Source organism: Tachypleus tridentatus, chromosome 10, assembly GCF_004210375.1.
Source record: "Tachypleus tridentatus isolate NWPU-2018 chromosome 10, ASM421037v1, whole genome shotgun sequence".
Taxonomy (NCBI): domain Eukaryota; kingdom Metazoa; phylum Arthropoda; class Merostomata; order Xiphosura; family Limulidae; genus Tachypleus; species Tachypleus tridentatus.
Window position 1 is genome coordinate 173,728,250 of NC_134834.1, and position 17,386 is coordinate 173,745,635.

A 17,386-nucleotide genomic window follows, 5' to 3' on the forward strand; every position below is an offset into this window, starting at 1 on the left:
GTGTTTGAACTATGTGACATGTGATATCCAAAGTTTGTGTATCTGAATGGTAATGTATATGTGTTTGAACTATGTGACATGTGATATCCAAAGTTTGTGTATCTGAATGGTAATGTGTTTGAACTATGTGACATGTGATATCCAAAGTTTGTGTATCTGAATGGTAATGTGTATGTGTTTGAACTATGTGACATGTGATATCCAAAGTTTGTGTATCTGAATGGTAATGTATATGTGTTTGAACTGTGACATGTGATATCCAAAGTTTGTGTATCTGAATGGTAATGTGTATGTGTTTGAACTATGTGACATGTGATATCCAAAGTTTGTGTATCTGAATGGTAATGTATATGTGTTTGAACTATGTGACATGTGATATCCAAAGTTTGTGTATCTGAATGGTAATGTATATGTGTTTGAACTATGTGACATGTGATATCCAAAGTTTGTGTATCTGAATGGTAATGTATATGTGTTTGAACTATGTGACATGTGATATCCAAAGTTTGTGTATCTGAATGGTAATGTATATGTGTTTGAACTATGTGACATGTGATATCCAAAGTTTGTGTATCTGAATGGTAATGTATATGTGTTTGAACTATGTGACATGTGATATCCAAAGTTTGTGTATCTGAATGGTAATGTATATGTGTTTGAACTATGTGACATGTGATATCCAAAGTTTGTGTATCTGAATGGTAATGTATATGTGTTTGAACTATGTGACATGTGATATCCAAAGTTTGTGTATCTGAATGGTAATGTATATGTGTTTGAACTATGTGACATGTGATATCCAAAGTTTGTGTATCTGAATGGTAATGTATATGTGTTTGAACTATGTGACATGTGATATCCAAAGTTTGTGTATCTGAATGGTAATGTATATGTGTTTGAACTATGTGACATGTGATATCCAAAGTTTGTGTATCTGAATGGTAATGTATATGTGTTTGAACTATGTGACATGTGATATCCAAAGTTTGTGTATCTGAATGGTAATGTGTTTGAACTATGTGACATGTGATATCCAAAGTTTGTGTATCTGAATGGTAATGTGAATGGTAATGTGTTTGAACTATGTGACATGTGATATCCAAAGTTTGTGGGAAACATTCATTTTCCAACACTTAATGGTTACCATGCCCACAATCTATAGTTTATTTTCAGAATTACAATGTATATGCAGTTAGTTGACACAAGTATGTAGTCATTTGAAAGAGCTCAGTTTACACTACACTCAACCAACAGTCAATTTGAAAATGGTGTGCAGTCTTCCTCACAATGTGCATGTAACTGTCAGTTGTATTGCTATCTGCTTGATTGGTGATTTTTAGTTATTTATGTATTATGCATGTTTTAAAAATCATATTTGAACAATTCAATAATTTTTGTAAATTAAATTGCTGCCTGGAATTCGAAAAGTAATAAATAATAATGTATACACAGAATCTTGTTTAAACAATGCATTTCTGTGGTGTGGGTAACAAAATAACTTCATAAAGCCTTGTGGACATCAGTTGACTTATGAACATAAATGATAAAACATAAAATATGAAAGGAAAATAAACTATAATTGAAAAGTTATCAGAATGCAAAATTACACAAGAAAGATGAGACTATTCTAGTGGATTTCTGTGAAGAGTTGAAAGGTATGTACATATAACCCTTTATTGGGTTTAAATACCTCATTACTCTGTATGTTGTTGATAATAGATAATTAGTGATATGGTGGAGAAAATGGAAAATATAAAAATTTACCTTAATTAAAAATTTCGATAATAATTTATGAGGATCTAGAGATTACGCAAATGAAATGTAATAACTGTAAGATTAAAAATAGTATTTTTATACTTCATATGAATATCACTCTGCAGGTGATTATTCAGAGCTTAAGAGCAAGTAACAACATGAAATAACGAATTATTAGAAATAGTGAGAAAAAATAAGAATTCTGAAGCTATATACTTTTAGAAACATTTTAATCATGATTTCACCCACTAGTTTTAATTTTGTTATATTATGTAATGAAAATTTCATAAGCTTCTTTCTGAGAGCATAGCTGGGGATCATAGGATTAAAACAGCTGAAGGAACATCTGAAGCCTTGTGCTTGTAATTCTTCATTTAGAACAATTGATAAAAGAGATTATTATTGCTGATAACCCTTCAAGTATTTACAAACCTATTGATTAAGAACATTAGTTCGTATTCATTGTCATTATTAATTGTAAGTTACTTAAAAGTGATATTCTAGTGAGATTCTCTTTCATAAGGTTATGTTGTTTATTTTTGGATGTAGGTATAAGATGAGTATCACTTTTGGGCTCTTGTCAGTCAGAATCATGTAATAGTTTTGCTTAACCAATGAGGAAAATTGATGAAAATCAGTTTTATTGGTCTCATTATTTCATTGAAGGGTTATGTGTGGTTAAACATACACAGAGAAATAAACAATTCCTGGAAAACCAGATGACCCCAATGATGTCACTGAACACCCTCTCCATTTATATCACTCACTCTTTCAGTCACACTACCACTCCCATTTTGCCCCTAAAGAAGAATAGTCCACCTTTTAAAAGTGCTCAGGTTATAGGTTTCTTTTTCATTTATATTTAGTGCAGATTGTATTTGTGCCACAAAACATTAACCAGGTTAGATATTTGACCCACTCCAATAGAAATATAAGAATGGTACATAGCATTTTGTTTTCCTTCAAATAAGGCATCACTTTACATGAAGAATGGTGAAAGAGTTAATATTTTGTTTTTTTATCTTACATGCACTGATTGAAATGGAGTATTTTGCTGCTAGTGTGCACTATAAAACTATAAAGAGTCATGACTGAGAAATGATTAGAGTAAACTTCAGTTGTGTTTAGATGTATTGAGAAGTTAAAGCTATTACTTATTATTATTTAAATTCAACTTTTGTGATTTATATTTTTGTGGTAGGCACAAGTAATGAAAGTAATCAGACCAAATGTGACAAATGTGTAGTAGAAAAGAAAAATGAAAATGAGGACACACCAGGACAACAAGCTACAAATGAAGACACACCAGGACAACAAGTTACAAATGAGGACACACCAGGACAACAAGCTACAAATGAAGACACACCAGGACAACAAGCTACAAATGAAGACACACCAGGACAACAAGCTACAAATGAAGAAGAAAATAAAAATGTAGAACCTGCAGAATCTAGTTCCTTAATTTGTGGTATTACTTCTAGTTTAAAACATTACACTGAGAATGACCAGCAGTATGAAAAATTAAAGAAACAATATGTTTTTGACCCCAATAAGGTAACTTATTATTCCAACTGTTACGAGTGTCAACGAAAGTTTAAAGATCCAAAACCATCAGATCTCATCATGTTTCTACATGCTCTCAAGTATAAGGTAAGATTCTGAACAGTGAGTGATATGGACTCATTAGTAAATCTAAAGAAGAAATAGGTGTAGCTTATTCCCTCTTTTTTAGTGTTATATTTGTTGGAAATATACTGCCAACTATGGCCATAAAAACAACTAAAATGTCAAGTTGTTTGTACTTCCTCTAGAATAAAAGTAGATGGTTTCACTTGCTTTTCATTTCATAAACCTGTGATTTTTGTTGTAAATCTTAGTTCATTGCTTTGCAGTGACTAAACATTCTTAATAGCAAAATTAGCAAGCTTTGCATATAGGTTGTATTGTAATGTTAGCTTTTATACCACAAATATACTATTCATTGTAACATAATATGAAAATAAATGAACAGTAAAACAGTAATAAAAAAGCCATTGTATTACATAGGGCTACATAAGAGCTGGAAAGAAAGTTACTGTGTACTTCTGCATTGGCATAAAGTTTTTTCTAGTTGTATGTGTTAATTATTCAGTTTGCAGTTGACTAATCTGTAATATCATTTAGTTAGTTTACATTACATTTATGATCACACAACAGTAAAAGTTTTAAAAGAGGGCCTTAAATTTTTTTAACTTTATTTTTGTTATTGTACTTGTAAATATAGGATGTAGTTTTCAAGGTAACACAAAGTATGAGCAAAACTTAATAAAGTGAAACATACATTTTTTATTAAAGCTGTTAAGAAAAATAAGTCATTTTTTAGATGTTGATTGAAATAAATGTAGTATTGGAATAGGGATGTATCAAGAATGTCAATAAATAACATGTAAGGAAAACCATGTTTTGTACCAGTAGTTATGCTCATAGAAAAAATACTTTTTTGCCATTTTCTTTTATTGACATTTTTATAAATACAAAAAGTGGAGCTAATAAAGTGATTTCAAAAGTTAGGAATATTTACACTTTCAGTTTTCTCATAACCTGTAGTATCCTATAATGGTGAGATATAGTTAGACAGTATTACAAATTGTTTGCAATGTGCCATGAGATTGTATTTTTTTGTTTGAATTTCATGTTGTGTATATATATATTTTTGTTTAACATATTAAAGATGATTAAATGTTCTAGATTTGAATTTTCTGATCAGTGGTAAAAAATACAGTTTTGTAATATTAACAACAGCAAGACTTTGATAATGTTGTATTAGGTTTTATATTTTAGAAAATTTGGATTTTGTTTAAGTCTGAAGTGTTTAAAATATATATAGTCTTATTTCATAGATTCAATTAATTAAATCTAGTATTGCTTGTACAGTGTTAATTTACATTCAACTGATTATTCAAACTTAAATACTCCTTATCTGAAGTAAAAAAAGTTACATAATAATCTACCCAAACTTTTTGAAATCTTATAATTATCTTGTTTTTCTAGGGTCTTGACTGGGAATTCAAGACAGAGATGCCAGCTTGGGCAAAAGATGATTGGACTGAAAGTTGATTATGACCAAGGCTTTCATTTTTGGTATTGGATACTTGTGTAAATAAAGTTTAAAATGACATCTTGTTTTTTAATGGACTTTTGTAAATAGTCTGAAATAAACTAAAAATTCAGAAAAGGAGAGAAAAGAATTTTGTTTAAATTTTAAACAGAACTGTCCATTCATCTTCTTTTTTGCTATCTGATAACCTAACAAGGGCTAATAGCTATATCATTCCTCTAAGTGTTTTGTTTTATGCAGTACTACATTCACAGATTTGTAAATGTGTTTCTTTTGTGTGATAAAATATGTAAAATATCTGTTATTTGTAACAATTGTCTAAACCAGTTACAAGTAACTTCAGGATTTAGAAAAAAAAATCTTTTAATATTGTATAATACCGTAATATTATAACAAATATATTTGAATGCAATCAGTGTTTAATAAGTAAGTATTCAGAACTGGCTTATTGCATAAAATCAGTTGAGCATAAATAACCTAACCTTCATGTTTAACTTACATTTGTAAATTTTGTGGCAGTTGTTGTAAATGGGTAAAGTTTAAAGTGTAATGACTTTTATATTTATCACAATATGTCAGTTCTTTATGCACAAACAACTTATTTACGCCCCTGTTTTAACAAAATATGAGTGTAGAAGTATTTTGTAATGATGAGAAACCCACCTGAAGTAAAAATGTTGCAAACTCTCTTTGTGAACCAGAAGATTACCTAAGGAGGTCAAAACATTGTTCATTTTAATACCCCTACCAGCCATCTTGAAAATACAAAGTAAAAATATGTTTCTTGATATAAAAACCTGATACTATTGTGTTAGTGTGAAATTTTAAAAGTCAGATTTATTTTAATAAATGTAGCTTATAATTATTTAATGCTAATAGATGTAGTAATTTCATTGAAATATCAATTTTTTTTGGAAAGCATTGTAAAGATGAGTAATTGTGACTGGGCCAGGACTCTGGTTTAAAGATGTTACAACAAGTGGTACCCAACTTGCCATTAAAGTTCTATATAATGACTCATTTACAGCTTGGTTCATACTTTACACAAGGATGGAGACAACAGTTTGTTTTATTCAAACATTTATTTTGACAACTTATTAAAGCTACTGACAAGTTCAAAAACATAATCTACATATCACATTAAATAGGCAACAAATAACAACAGTTGTTAACATTGAGCAGTCTTTACTATAAATATTAACAAATGCATGCAAAATAATTATAAAAGATTAGAATAACCAAACACACCCTTCGTAGTTTGAATATTTCATCAATAACTTTCTGAAATCCTTACAATTCATGATTCATGTTAGTCCTGCATTTTATATACATTGTTATTATCACCACATTTGCTCAAATCAGGGAAGACTTTTTCACGTGTATTTCTGTCAGATTTCCATAACCTTATTTTCATGAAAGTAGATTAGAAGATGTTATTAATAGAAAAGCTTAGGTGAAGAATATCAAATGATCAAGTTAGATATACAACTTGCAATGCAATTTTAAGGATCTCAAACATTTAAAACTTCAGAGATATTGAGGTCTAGATTGTTCCTTGAATTCAACTTCTACAAATAAATGGTGGCATTAAAATTATTTTTTTAAGAAACATTAAAGTAGCAATTTTTTTCATTTACCACAGAATTTACTAGTCTAAACTGAGTATCTTATTGCACAGGTGTATTTTCTTACCTTAGCTGTTGTTTGTTGTAAACACAAAGCTATACAATAGTTTATTGCAGTACAAGTCTGCAGATATACTGCTGTGCCACTGGGAGTTACCATAGCTGAACCAAACAAAAGCATTTGTGAAAATGTTTAAGTTATATAAACATATAAAACAGCTAAGAAATAAACAAACTTTCAGATTAACTTAGTATTAAGTACTGACATTCACACAGAAGATAAACCAATTTCTATTTGCTATTTTTGTTTCTAAAAATTACCAAATCCCTTTGTAAATTGTGTCTTTGAAAAAGTTGTCATTGAAATGATAATATTTTTAATATTTAAATGAAGTTCGTTTACTCACAACAAAACTGCTTGAGCAAGATAAACAAGCAGGTAGGAGCCAGAACTAATAATGCTTTCAACTTATTTTATTACCATATATCTTTGTAACTTAAAGACAACTAGAAGTAAAATCACATCTTAACCTAAAGTTAATAGCTAATAGTTATTGAAGTAATTTAAACAACAGGAATCCAACCTCTTCTGGTGTGATAGTAATAAATACTCAGATAATTGAATAAAACTGGAATTTGCTTTACTTTCAGTTTATTAAAACAATATGCAGTTTTATTTTCACTGTTATTCTTAACAGAGTACAGTTATTAACCAGTTATTTCTACTGAAATAAAGTGAAAGCTGATGAGAATGTTTTAATAATGAAAGTTTACATCACACATTACTAAAATATCACAGACCATAAGCTACATTCAAAGCATACATACATTATTAGTTCACAAAAAATTTGTTCACTTTTGAGCTCCATATTTTGAAAATGTCAAGCATTACTTGTTTTTACTCTGTTCACTAAAGAACACAAAATTATGAATATTAACTTTACTCAAGAATTACTATAATTATTGTACCTGATACTAAAGTATATGTATAATTAAGTCATTGTAGTGCATCTAAACTGAGTGAACACCATTAAAAAAAAACATTTTAAGTACCTCTTGAATTCTGGCAGTAAAAAGTTAAGTGAATCACAAATTAAAACCTTTACCCTGCTATGAACAGAATTTCTCAAAGCAACTAAAGTCTTCAAAATCTAATCGTATAACTTGAACTGTTTGATAGTTAATTTCTGAAAAATTAATCTTTTATTTCATAGAACTATATTTTTACTTACACATTTATTGCAGTATTATAATTAAGATAATGTACATGCATGTACAAATATTAATTAAGTAATAATTTGCACATCAAAAAGTTATGTTTAATTAAACAAAAATAAATGGAAATCTGTGCGCTGTGTTTTTTAAATTGCATGTTCCCTAAAAACTAGTGAGGTTTCATATACAATACTATAGAACAATCCAACTAAACAATCCCATTATAGGTGACATTAGGGAACCATAAACTTTAATATTTGTAATGTGTAAAAGAAGTGAAACTATCAACAGACAAGTTTAAAAATTGACATCATAGATGAATATTGCTTGCTTCTAACTTTCAAAGTTTCTAACAGTTTTAATAACTTAATCTTACAGTTCTTCAACCCCTAGTTCAAAATGTTTAAATGGTTGTTTTATAAGTATAATCACGAGTCCAGAATTGTTTTTGTGAACGATTTGCACAAGCTTTGATTGGAGCTGATTATAAGGTTGAAGTAAAACTTATATTTACTGAAAGCCACACTACACAACAGACAACATTTAAAAGTTCAAGATATGTAACAGCTGATGAAACTTTCTACCATTCTCCTACATAGTAGATAGAAGAAAAATTAGACATAAACTTAAAGGTCACTCAGACACAAATACACCAGTATATACAATATCACAGCCACTTGTAAGCAAACAAGAAAAATTCCTTGTCAACTCCCGTATTCTATTAACCCTTGTATTTTTTTTAATTCTTCTTATTTAATTTTTAGTAGATTTTGTCATTTACCAATAAATATTTTAAATATTTTTGCATTCTCACCCTGGACATACATTTGAACTGATCAATCACACGTCCTTCTTCTCTATGCAGTTTTACAAGAGAGAAAAATGTATACAAATGTAAGAAACTAGCTTTTGAGTATGTATTAAAAACTATAATTTATAACTGATGAAACAAGAATTGTAATCTTTACAAGTAAAAACCCAAGAACAGTGTATTTAATTAGCTGTACTCATTACCAAGTTTGTTTTTATTTGTGATCTAAATAAGTAGCTTGCCTTGATTGGAAGTTAATATTAATAAACTAAGAAATGTTATATTATTTTGCATGATGATGAAATGTTTCATAAATATTAATTACTCAAAATAGGTTATTTTTGTTTAAGATATATTAAAATGTTTACATGGAACTTATACCATGCCCAGATTAATAATAACTGAAGACACTCAAATCCATTCTCAGTTTAACAAATCATCATTTGCATTGCTTATTATTTTGATAATTTTTACCTCATTTACCCAAGAGTTGTTGCAAACTGATAAAAATATTTTCTTTACTTTGTTCATTAAACAAAAACAGAAAAATTCACTAACTCTTGACTTAATATAAATATAATGGTTAGAAATATCTTAAACAGTTGAAAAAGAAACATATTTAAGAAGATAAATAGATGCAAATATAACTCTATCCTGTGTATTCACATCAATGGCACAGGTTGAGTTCTTCAAAGAAACAGATGGAACAAATAAGTGATATTTTTAATAACAGGTGTTATGATTGAAAGTTATAAAATAGTTATATAAACTAACAAGCCTTTAATTAAAATAAAATTATTACTAAATATTTTTTTATCAAAACTACTAATGAAAATCAAGTCTACTCTACATTTTTATAATTGTAATTTCTACACTATAAAGCAATTAATGTTGATGTAGAATATTACAGTCAAGAACTATTTTATACTTTTAAAGAAGACATTCTCAAGTTTTTGTTTTTCTTAGTGGTGTGCAAACTTTAATATATTTTTTGAATGTTGTCCTGAATAGATCAATTAATGTTAAAAAGGTAACCAATTTTATTCTATTAAATACTATTTTTAAGCCTTGGAAATTGAGTTATTTCATTTCATTTACAACCTCACTGCTGGTATTTAAACAAAAAATAACAGACTAAAAATTAAATAGTAGTTTCTTAAAAACTTTCTTCAGAGTAGGGTAGCAACATTTGTTTAAAGTTGCTGAAACATCTTGTTACAATGGACTTTTGTAATGATTTCAATTCATGAGCAACAGCAGAAAAGAGTATACTTGATATAACATACAAGCTAATAGAACTAGCACTAATTAATGACTTGTGTAAGAAAACTGTATAAAACAATGCAAGTATCAATTCCACTACAGGAAATACTGTAAGTTTTGTTACAATCCTTTGATAAGAAATCTTAACAAGTGAAATATACAAGTTACTTTATTTAAATAATAAAGAACCAGAATATTTCATCTTTCTTTTGATTTGAAAAATAAATTAGAACAAACACAAGTATTAAATGTAATGCTTGTTCATTTCAACATCTTGGTCAACTTAAATACAAAATGATATGCAATATATACTATTAAATATTTCATACACCTTTACCATAAAAAACCCAATAAGGTTATCTTTTCCTTATGTTAAATGATGTATTAGATAGTAAAATAATATAAAAAATATAAACTTAAAAGTTGTAAAAGACTGGTCAGGGTTAACACATATAAATATCAAGTATCATTTTGTAAAGCTTTGCAAAATAGAGTATAACCCAATATTAAAAGCTGTTCACATTAAAAAGAATAACTTTTAAAATAGCAGATAACACAACAGTTTCCGATTACTAGTGTTAATAATAAGGCAGTAAAATTTAGTAAAGATATATGGAAAAGGTGACCCAAAGAAAATTTGTAAACACTATACACCTGCCAACAACACAAATAAAGGGAATAATATTAATTACCTTGAAACATTTCTCATTTTCCAGAAACTTGAAAAGTTACAAAAATAAATACAGAATACAATTTAACAAGAATAAAATTAAAATTATCTTTACAAAAATAAATATACACATCAAAAATATAGATATAACAGGCAATATTGCAACCCATTCATTAATCCAAGTTTCAATGCAGCTGCCATTAAACACTAAACAAAACAAAGATTAAAATTATTTCATAATCATTACTTTCTTTAATGCTTTATTGAATACCTCACATGCTTCAGTTATCAAGTGTTTAAAGTAAATTGTTTCTTATTTATACATAACAAACCATCTTTTCCTTCTGTGTTTTGAAAAAATGCTCATTGTACATTCTCTTCATTACAGTGCAACATGTTTAACTAAAATGGAATGAATAATCAACTTAATTCAATACCAATTTTTTTCCTTTTAAATTAATCTTTCTAAAATATATAGATGAAATCAAGAACTACCACCACCACTTCAAGGTTAACAGTTACCACCTCCAGACCTGGGGCTTGGAGCAGCAACTCTATCTGACTGGTTGGTTACTGGTGATTTCCTGTTCCACAGCATACGATCCAACTCTACTGTGACATCACTCCGTGCCATCATCTTCTCTAGGTCAAATGAAAAAAAATTATGAAGACATAAGCATTTCTTCAAAAATTCAAGAAAACTAATTCTGAATTACATTTGTTTTCATACTTACCATTTGGCTGTGATGATCTAAACTGAAATTCAAAGTAATCTAAACAAGCAAGTTATTTTTATATATTAGACACATAAAAATGTCAGAAACTAAGAACATAGAGCTATAACAGGCCACAACACTGCAATAACTTTTCATGACGAGAGGTCACATAATAAAATGAAGAGATGCCAAAAAAATGTATAACAAATGAATAAAGGAAGTCAAAAGAGGATTTTTACATCCAGTAAATGAAAAACTTATCAATTCAAGTACAGAATTAAATGCTGCCAGAAACAGAATCTGTTTTTTTGTGAACTTTTTCATGGACTCACAATAAATCTATAATGGAAGTTTACTGCTTTCTGTCATAGAATCAAATAATCAAAGCATCTAAATTCCACCCAAAATACCACAGTTTTTAAAATTTTAAAACTAGGAACTAAATCCAAAATTAAATGTGCAAATAGTCATTTCATTAAAACCATATAGTATAAAATGTTTTATGAAAGGTAAATGAACATTTTTATTTCTGCACTTTAAATTTACATTGGAACTGTAACATATTTACACTGCATCTACAACATCAAGAAATATGTGTAAATAATCCAGAGGTAGGTCAGAGTTAGATGATTCTGAGGGCTTAACAACAATAATAAAAAAAACCCATATAGTGTTACCTAAACTTGCTTGATAATTCCAAAATATACGTTTCCTCTCACACTGTAGCTATCACTTGAATTATTTGACTGCCAGTTACTTTTGCTCCAGACTTTTATTCCCTTCTTAATTACCTTTAGCAATATCTGTCATGTGATGCTCTCCATCTACATCAATACTCTCTCCATCCTGATGCTGTATATAAGCACCTCATTCAGATTATCATCATCACTTTTCTTGACAAACAATTCACAAACAGGTTCTCTGTATTATGATTACTGGAGATATTTTGAGTGTTCTTCATGTTACCTAGTTGAATTGTAAAAAAAAATAATTCCACATGTCAAGCTGATATATGATATGAATCCTCAAGTTATTATTTCCAGCACAGAGATAAATCAGATCACTCCCATTTTACCCTTATTTATCATTGCTCAACAGCTGAGAGATAAATCACTCTTAATTGAGACTTTCAGTGACCTTATTTGTAGTGATATAGCAATTTGATTCAGCATTCCTTCAGGAAGCTCTGAGGCTGCAATAAAGGACAACCTTGGACATTCTGGAGAGAATTTAATTTGTTTTTCCCATGCCTTTACTGTGCTGTCTTCTTAGAAGACCATTTTGTGATCAGCTGCCTTAGGATCATTTTCTGCAGTTGGTCCATTGAATGTGTGGTGTTTCAAGTCTTTTCCCAAGTTGTTTTTGAGCCTGCACCTTCCTTAATAACTGAAAAGCCTGGAAACAAATACTTAGTTTTCCCTCCATTTACCACTATTGTGGTTCATGCAGGGAGTTGTACTACCTACTTATATGAAGGGACAGCTATGCTTTGTCCCCCAAGGTTGTTGGAACTGTGTGATTTAGCCTTCTACCACAGATGAAAGCATATTAAGACTCTCAAATACTGTCTTCTCCTGGAAATCTGTGGTTCTAGAACAGAGTCTGTAGTTAATCTGAATAGATCACAGCTTTCTGGGAATCATCTTCCTCTATATACAGTGCTGAGTTCATTATTATTGTTCTAAGTTTTTTTGGAAGACTCAAAATCCCCACATCCATGGATGATGAGTTCAGACTATTATTAGAATGCACATTGGTTTGGCTGTCAGTTTCTATATTCATCCTTGTTGTCATTGGCATTTGGACTTTCCTTGAACTCCTAAGGGGATAATAGATTTACCTCTATTTATGGGATCCCACCCCAACATCAACCCTTTGGTCCACTGCTATTTAGAATAAATGTATCCATATCCAAGGGTTCCTCTACTCAGTCAGAAAGTAGGCAGCAGCATCAGTGATTATTGTATGCTTCTGAGATCTGTGGGGAGTAGGCTCTAAGAACTTCTATGTGAGTGGTAACGTAGCCATGGGTCCATGGGCACTACAGGTCTTTGAGTCAGGATTAATCATTCTGTTCACTTCTTCACCACCATTATCCAACCAACCTGTAATGTTTCCATCACCCACAAATACTTGGATTTTGGAACTTCGTTTTAGGGCTATACAAATTTTGTTGGTCTGGTGGCAGTGAAACAAATTATGCCAACTATTCCAGGCTTTTATTCTCATTTGCATCCAGTCATTGGTCTTTCTCATCTCCTAGATCCTAAAAAGTTCACATGTGGGTCATTCCTCACTCTGAGTTGTTTTTCTTTTTAATAAAATTGTGATTGTTCAAGTTTGCTGTTGCTGATTCCTATCTACATTTTGTGCACAAGAGTCAGGTGCTGCAGTTCAGAGCTCTGGCCTTAGGACTAGCATTGACACTATATGTGTTCTGCTCAATAATAAAAGTTGTTTTTTTCTTATTACCATCTTACCCTAGGCCTGTTCATACACAATTCCATGGATGACTGGTTACTAATGGCACCACTTTGTCAATTAACAGAATGTCACATCTGAATTCTATTTTTAGAAACAAGCAAAGCAGGCTTCATAATCAGAGTTGAGACTTATTCTTACTCGAACACAATGTGTTGTCAGTTTTGGAATCTTTTACATCACACAACTCAGTTGGGCTCAGACAGCTATCTGGCTCCAAGCCATAAAACAAGCCTTCTCTTACTCACCTTTCCTTCTCTTACTACATGGATGACTCTTTTTCTTTTGGGACAAGTGCACAAGAAATCCCTTCAATAGTCTTCACGTTATCAATGGATCATGAGAAGTGATTCACTGAATACTCCAGTTTCCTTATTCAAGATTATTCTCTTCAATCTTGAGGGGTGGTTAGAGTGCAACAATACTAAGATATAGATTCCTCCCTTTGGGAATGGGGTGCATATTTCAATGGTCAGGAATTACAGAATCTATACACAGATGATGAAGCTTTCCTATCCAATGTTTTAGATCTTATGATCTGGACTTAATATGGGAAAAATTGTCAGGCTTCACTTTGACAATTTCATGGTGGTTCCTTGCATTTCCTATCAAGAAGACACTTGGTTCAGAGCTCTTTACTTTTAAACCACTCCTATCATATGTACATATCAGCTTGCCATGTTCCATGAGTGATGACTTCTGTGGCAGATCAATTGTTTATACCCAAACAGATTCTCCTAACAGAATGAATAATGCATTGCAAGCTTTTCTGTTGAATTGACTCTCATTTTGAAACAATGATGTCTGGTGTGTAGGCTACTCACAACCAAATTCCTGGCAATTTAGTCTCCAGTACCTCACCCTTGGGCTTTGGTAATAGATTCATTTCATTGGGAGAAGATGTGATTATACCTCTAAGCTTTTCCACCAATTTATATGTTACTCAAAGTACTGGCTATGATTCATTCCAACCCATTATTGGGTCCTGTTGATAGCACCAGACTGGACACTAAACCCTGGTTTCTGCATATGCAGTACTTTCAGGAGTGCATTTCTTCTTTGGCCATCTCTGTTGAGACAGCCATGATCTGACATCATGCACCCAGCTATCAAGAAACTCGTGCATCAGTTTGGTTTCTAAGGTCATCATGTATCTGTCTCAATCATTGCTTAGTCCCACAATGGACAATTATCAGTTGAAGTGGCACATGTATCAGCAATGTGTATTTAAAGGAGGTTGAACCCATTGTTCAGAAGTGCAAACAATAAGACATTTGTTTGATCTGGCTCTTTGACAAATGTTTTGCATCTTCCACAATCACCCTGTATAAGATGACCTTATCAACTACTTTTGATATTCGAGTCACACATTCAAAACCCCAGTACCTTCTAGTTTTGTCAGTTACCTAACTGGTATATTAAGGTGGGATTAGTCTCATGCACAATATATCACTTTTCCTTGAAAATTTAATTTTCTTTGTTGTTGACCTATAAATGTCACCACTCGGAATGGTTTGTGCTGACTACAGGGTCAGTTTATTAAAAACAAATTATGGAACTTTGTTCACCTATTGCACCATTCCTTAGGGCTCCTCATCATGCATTACCCTCCAAGATTCTTAGGAAGTTTGGGAGTCCTTAACACCTGGTTTCTAGTTACTAGAACAGTAGACAAAGGTTATTTCTCCAGAATGTTTGAGTAAAGTTCTCCAATCTTGGAGAGGAGAGTGAAGTATAGGACCCTCTTACCCAGGGCCCTGTTTAGTTTGTTTTCCAAGATGCTAGTAGGAGAGGCACCAGTCTACTCATTATACTAGTTTAGATTTGACACTTGACCATATGGTTGAGTTGAGTGTGGCCTCTCTTTTTGATCAATATTGGTTCAGTACACTGTTCATGGAAGAGGGTCCATTGTCTCTCTGTAATTCTGAACATAAAGTGGACTCATCCAGAGACCTTCATTGAATACAGTTTGTTCCACATCCTCTCCATAATTGTAGAAACAAGACTTTATCTCTACTGGGGTGTGAAGATGTATATTCGTTCATACTTCCAGACCGGATGCCTTCTCTTTCCTCAGATGGAGCACGGCATATAGGATCCTAGCATTGTGAATTGGGGATGTTGTCTTTCACATGTCTTCTGCTTTAACTATTTCTGTGCTGCTTACATTCCTGTCCTACATCCCTTGGCTGCGCCTACATTCCTCTATGGCTACAGGTTGGGTCCCCCCCATTTCATTAAAAAATCTGATTTTTGTATACAAAAACTTGTAATCTTTGTTAAAAGTACACCAAACTTTTTGAAGAAATTAAATATACTGCTGTATCAAAAGTTATAGTGCAAATACTTAACATGTGCAAATGTGTAGATTAACTCGTTTATATTATACCGAGCCTGTAGTGAAACGGTTAATTGCCCTGATCTGTCACATGTCATTCTCCTCAGTGTGCCCTCTATTCTAATACCATGTATAAGCAACCCATTCAGATAATATTATCACTTTTTCAATATTAGCCCATTCCACAGTCTTTAATAATAAGGAGTATAGACAGGAAAGTGTGAAAAAGGTAAATGTTATTGAATTACATTTTAGATTTAAAAAAGTTAACTTCCAGAACATACTTCCTCTCACAGTTCAGCTGGAATCCCACATTGATAAGGTGGGAAGGGGATGATGAAAACATCATTCATACAAAATGTGTTTGAAGAGATTGTGGGCATGTCAACAGAAGATTAGCACCCTAGTAAGGGAAATGTATGTGTCTGTCTGTCTCTCTCTCTCTGTGTGCGTGCAAACCACAAAGGGGACATTCTAAGCTTTCAATTGGTTATTCACATGTCATGTACTGTAGTAAGAGTATAGAAGGGATTGTTTAAAAAAAAATGGAAAGAGCTTAATAGGGCCATCAAGTTTGATTCAGTACCTAAGCCATATCTCAGCAAAATAAAGAGAAATGAAGTTCTTATTTTATGTTATAGTTTGATAATATTAGTAATTTGAGTTCTGAATTTGTACAAAACTACAGACTTAGTATTTTGACATCACAAACACATAATTTTAAGCACTGCTTTATTCAATGTACCATGTGACTCATTAAAATCTACATTTAGATGTGTTATTTTAATATTTACTTTTAAATTAAAAAATTAACTCACATATAACATTAAAGTTTGAGTTATAATCTACAATTTGATTCCAAACTTATCGACATAAATACACACAATAGTAGTTCAGTAAAAGTTTGAATGCAAATCAATAAATGTGATGATATAGCCTTTGACCTATGACTTGTTGTGAAAACGTTAAGTGGGGAATAAAAAACTGGAACCAGTAAGAAAAATTCAGACCAATGTTTAGATGAAAAAAGGATAGAAACCCCAGTACTTAAGCAACAGCTGTAGTATGAATGGAATTAAGTATTATAAGAAATATGTTTCCAGTTTAAGAAAGTATCATGGTAGGAAAAGGGCATTCAATTTTTCCCATTCTTGATCTACTCACCCTCAATAGTGCATGCCACATAAAATGCCCCACATGTAAGAGCATCATTATATCACAGTTAAAAATATTAATTGTTTGTAATAATGGTAACTTTTATCAATCAGCTCTGGGGTACAAGCCAAAGTCTCTTGTGCTTCACATACTTTCTAATTGTGTTTTCTTTGGACCAGTCACCAGAAGTTAAGAGTCCAGTGTTTCATGTGACATATTCCTTTCAATTGCTGATATGTAACAGATCTTAATGAGTA

At 31.2% G+C, this 17,386-nt stretch overlaps 2 protein-coding genes across 3 annotated transcripts in view; one reads left to right on the top strand and one right to left on the bottom strand.

Moving 5' to 3' along the window:
- The window catches only part of LOC143230941 (pseudouridylate synthase RPUSD2-like), a 42,225-nt gene extending 37,220 nt beyond the window's left edge, over positions 1-5,005 (top strand). Inside the window, exons 12-13 of the mRNA XM_076465281.1 lie at positions 2,957-3,405; positions 4,786-5,005. Coding sequence (XP_076321396.1) covers positions 2,957-3,405; positions 4,786-4,851 — 515 coding nt within the window. The 3' untranslated portion in view covers positions 4,852-5,005. The remainder of the gene's footprint in view (positions 1-2,956; positions 3,406-4,785) is intronic.
- Positions 5,006-5,915: 910 nt separating this feature from the next.
- The window catches only part of LOC143230942 (cytoplasmic dynein 1 light intermediate chain 2-like), a 53,875-nt gene continuing 42,404 nt past the window's right edge, over positions 5,916-17,386 (bottom strand). The window contains exon 12 of one of the 2 annotated variants that reach the window (XM_076465283.1): positions 5,916-11,073. In XM_076465283.1, the coding sequence (XP_076321398.1) occupies positions 11,057-11,073 (17 nt within the window). In that variant the 3' untranslated portion in view covers positions 5,916-11,056. Of the gene's footprint in view, positions 11,079-17,386 lie in introns of both variants that reach the window. The other variant, XM_076465282.1, reaches the window with a different exon arrangement.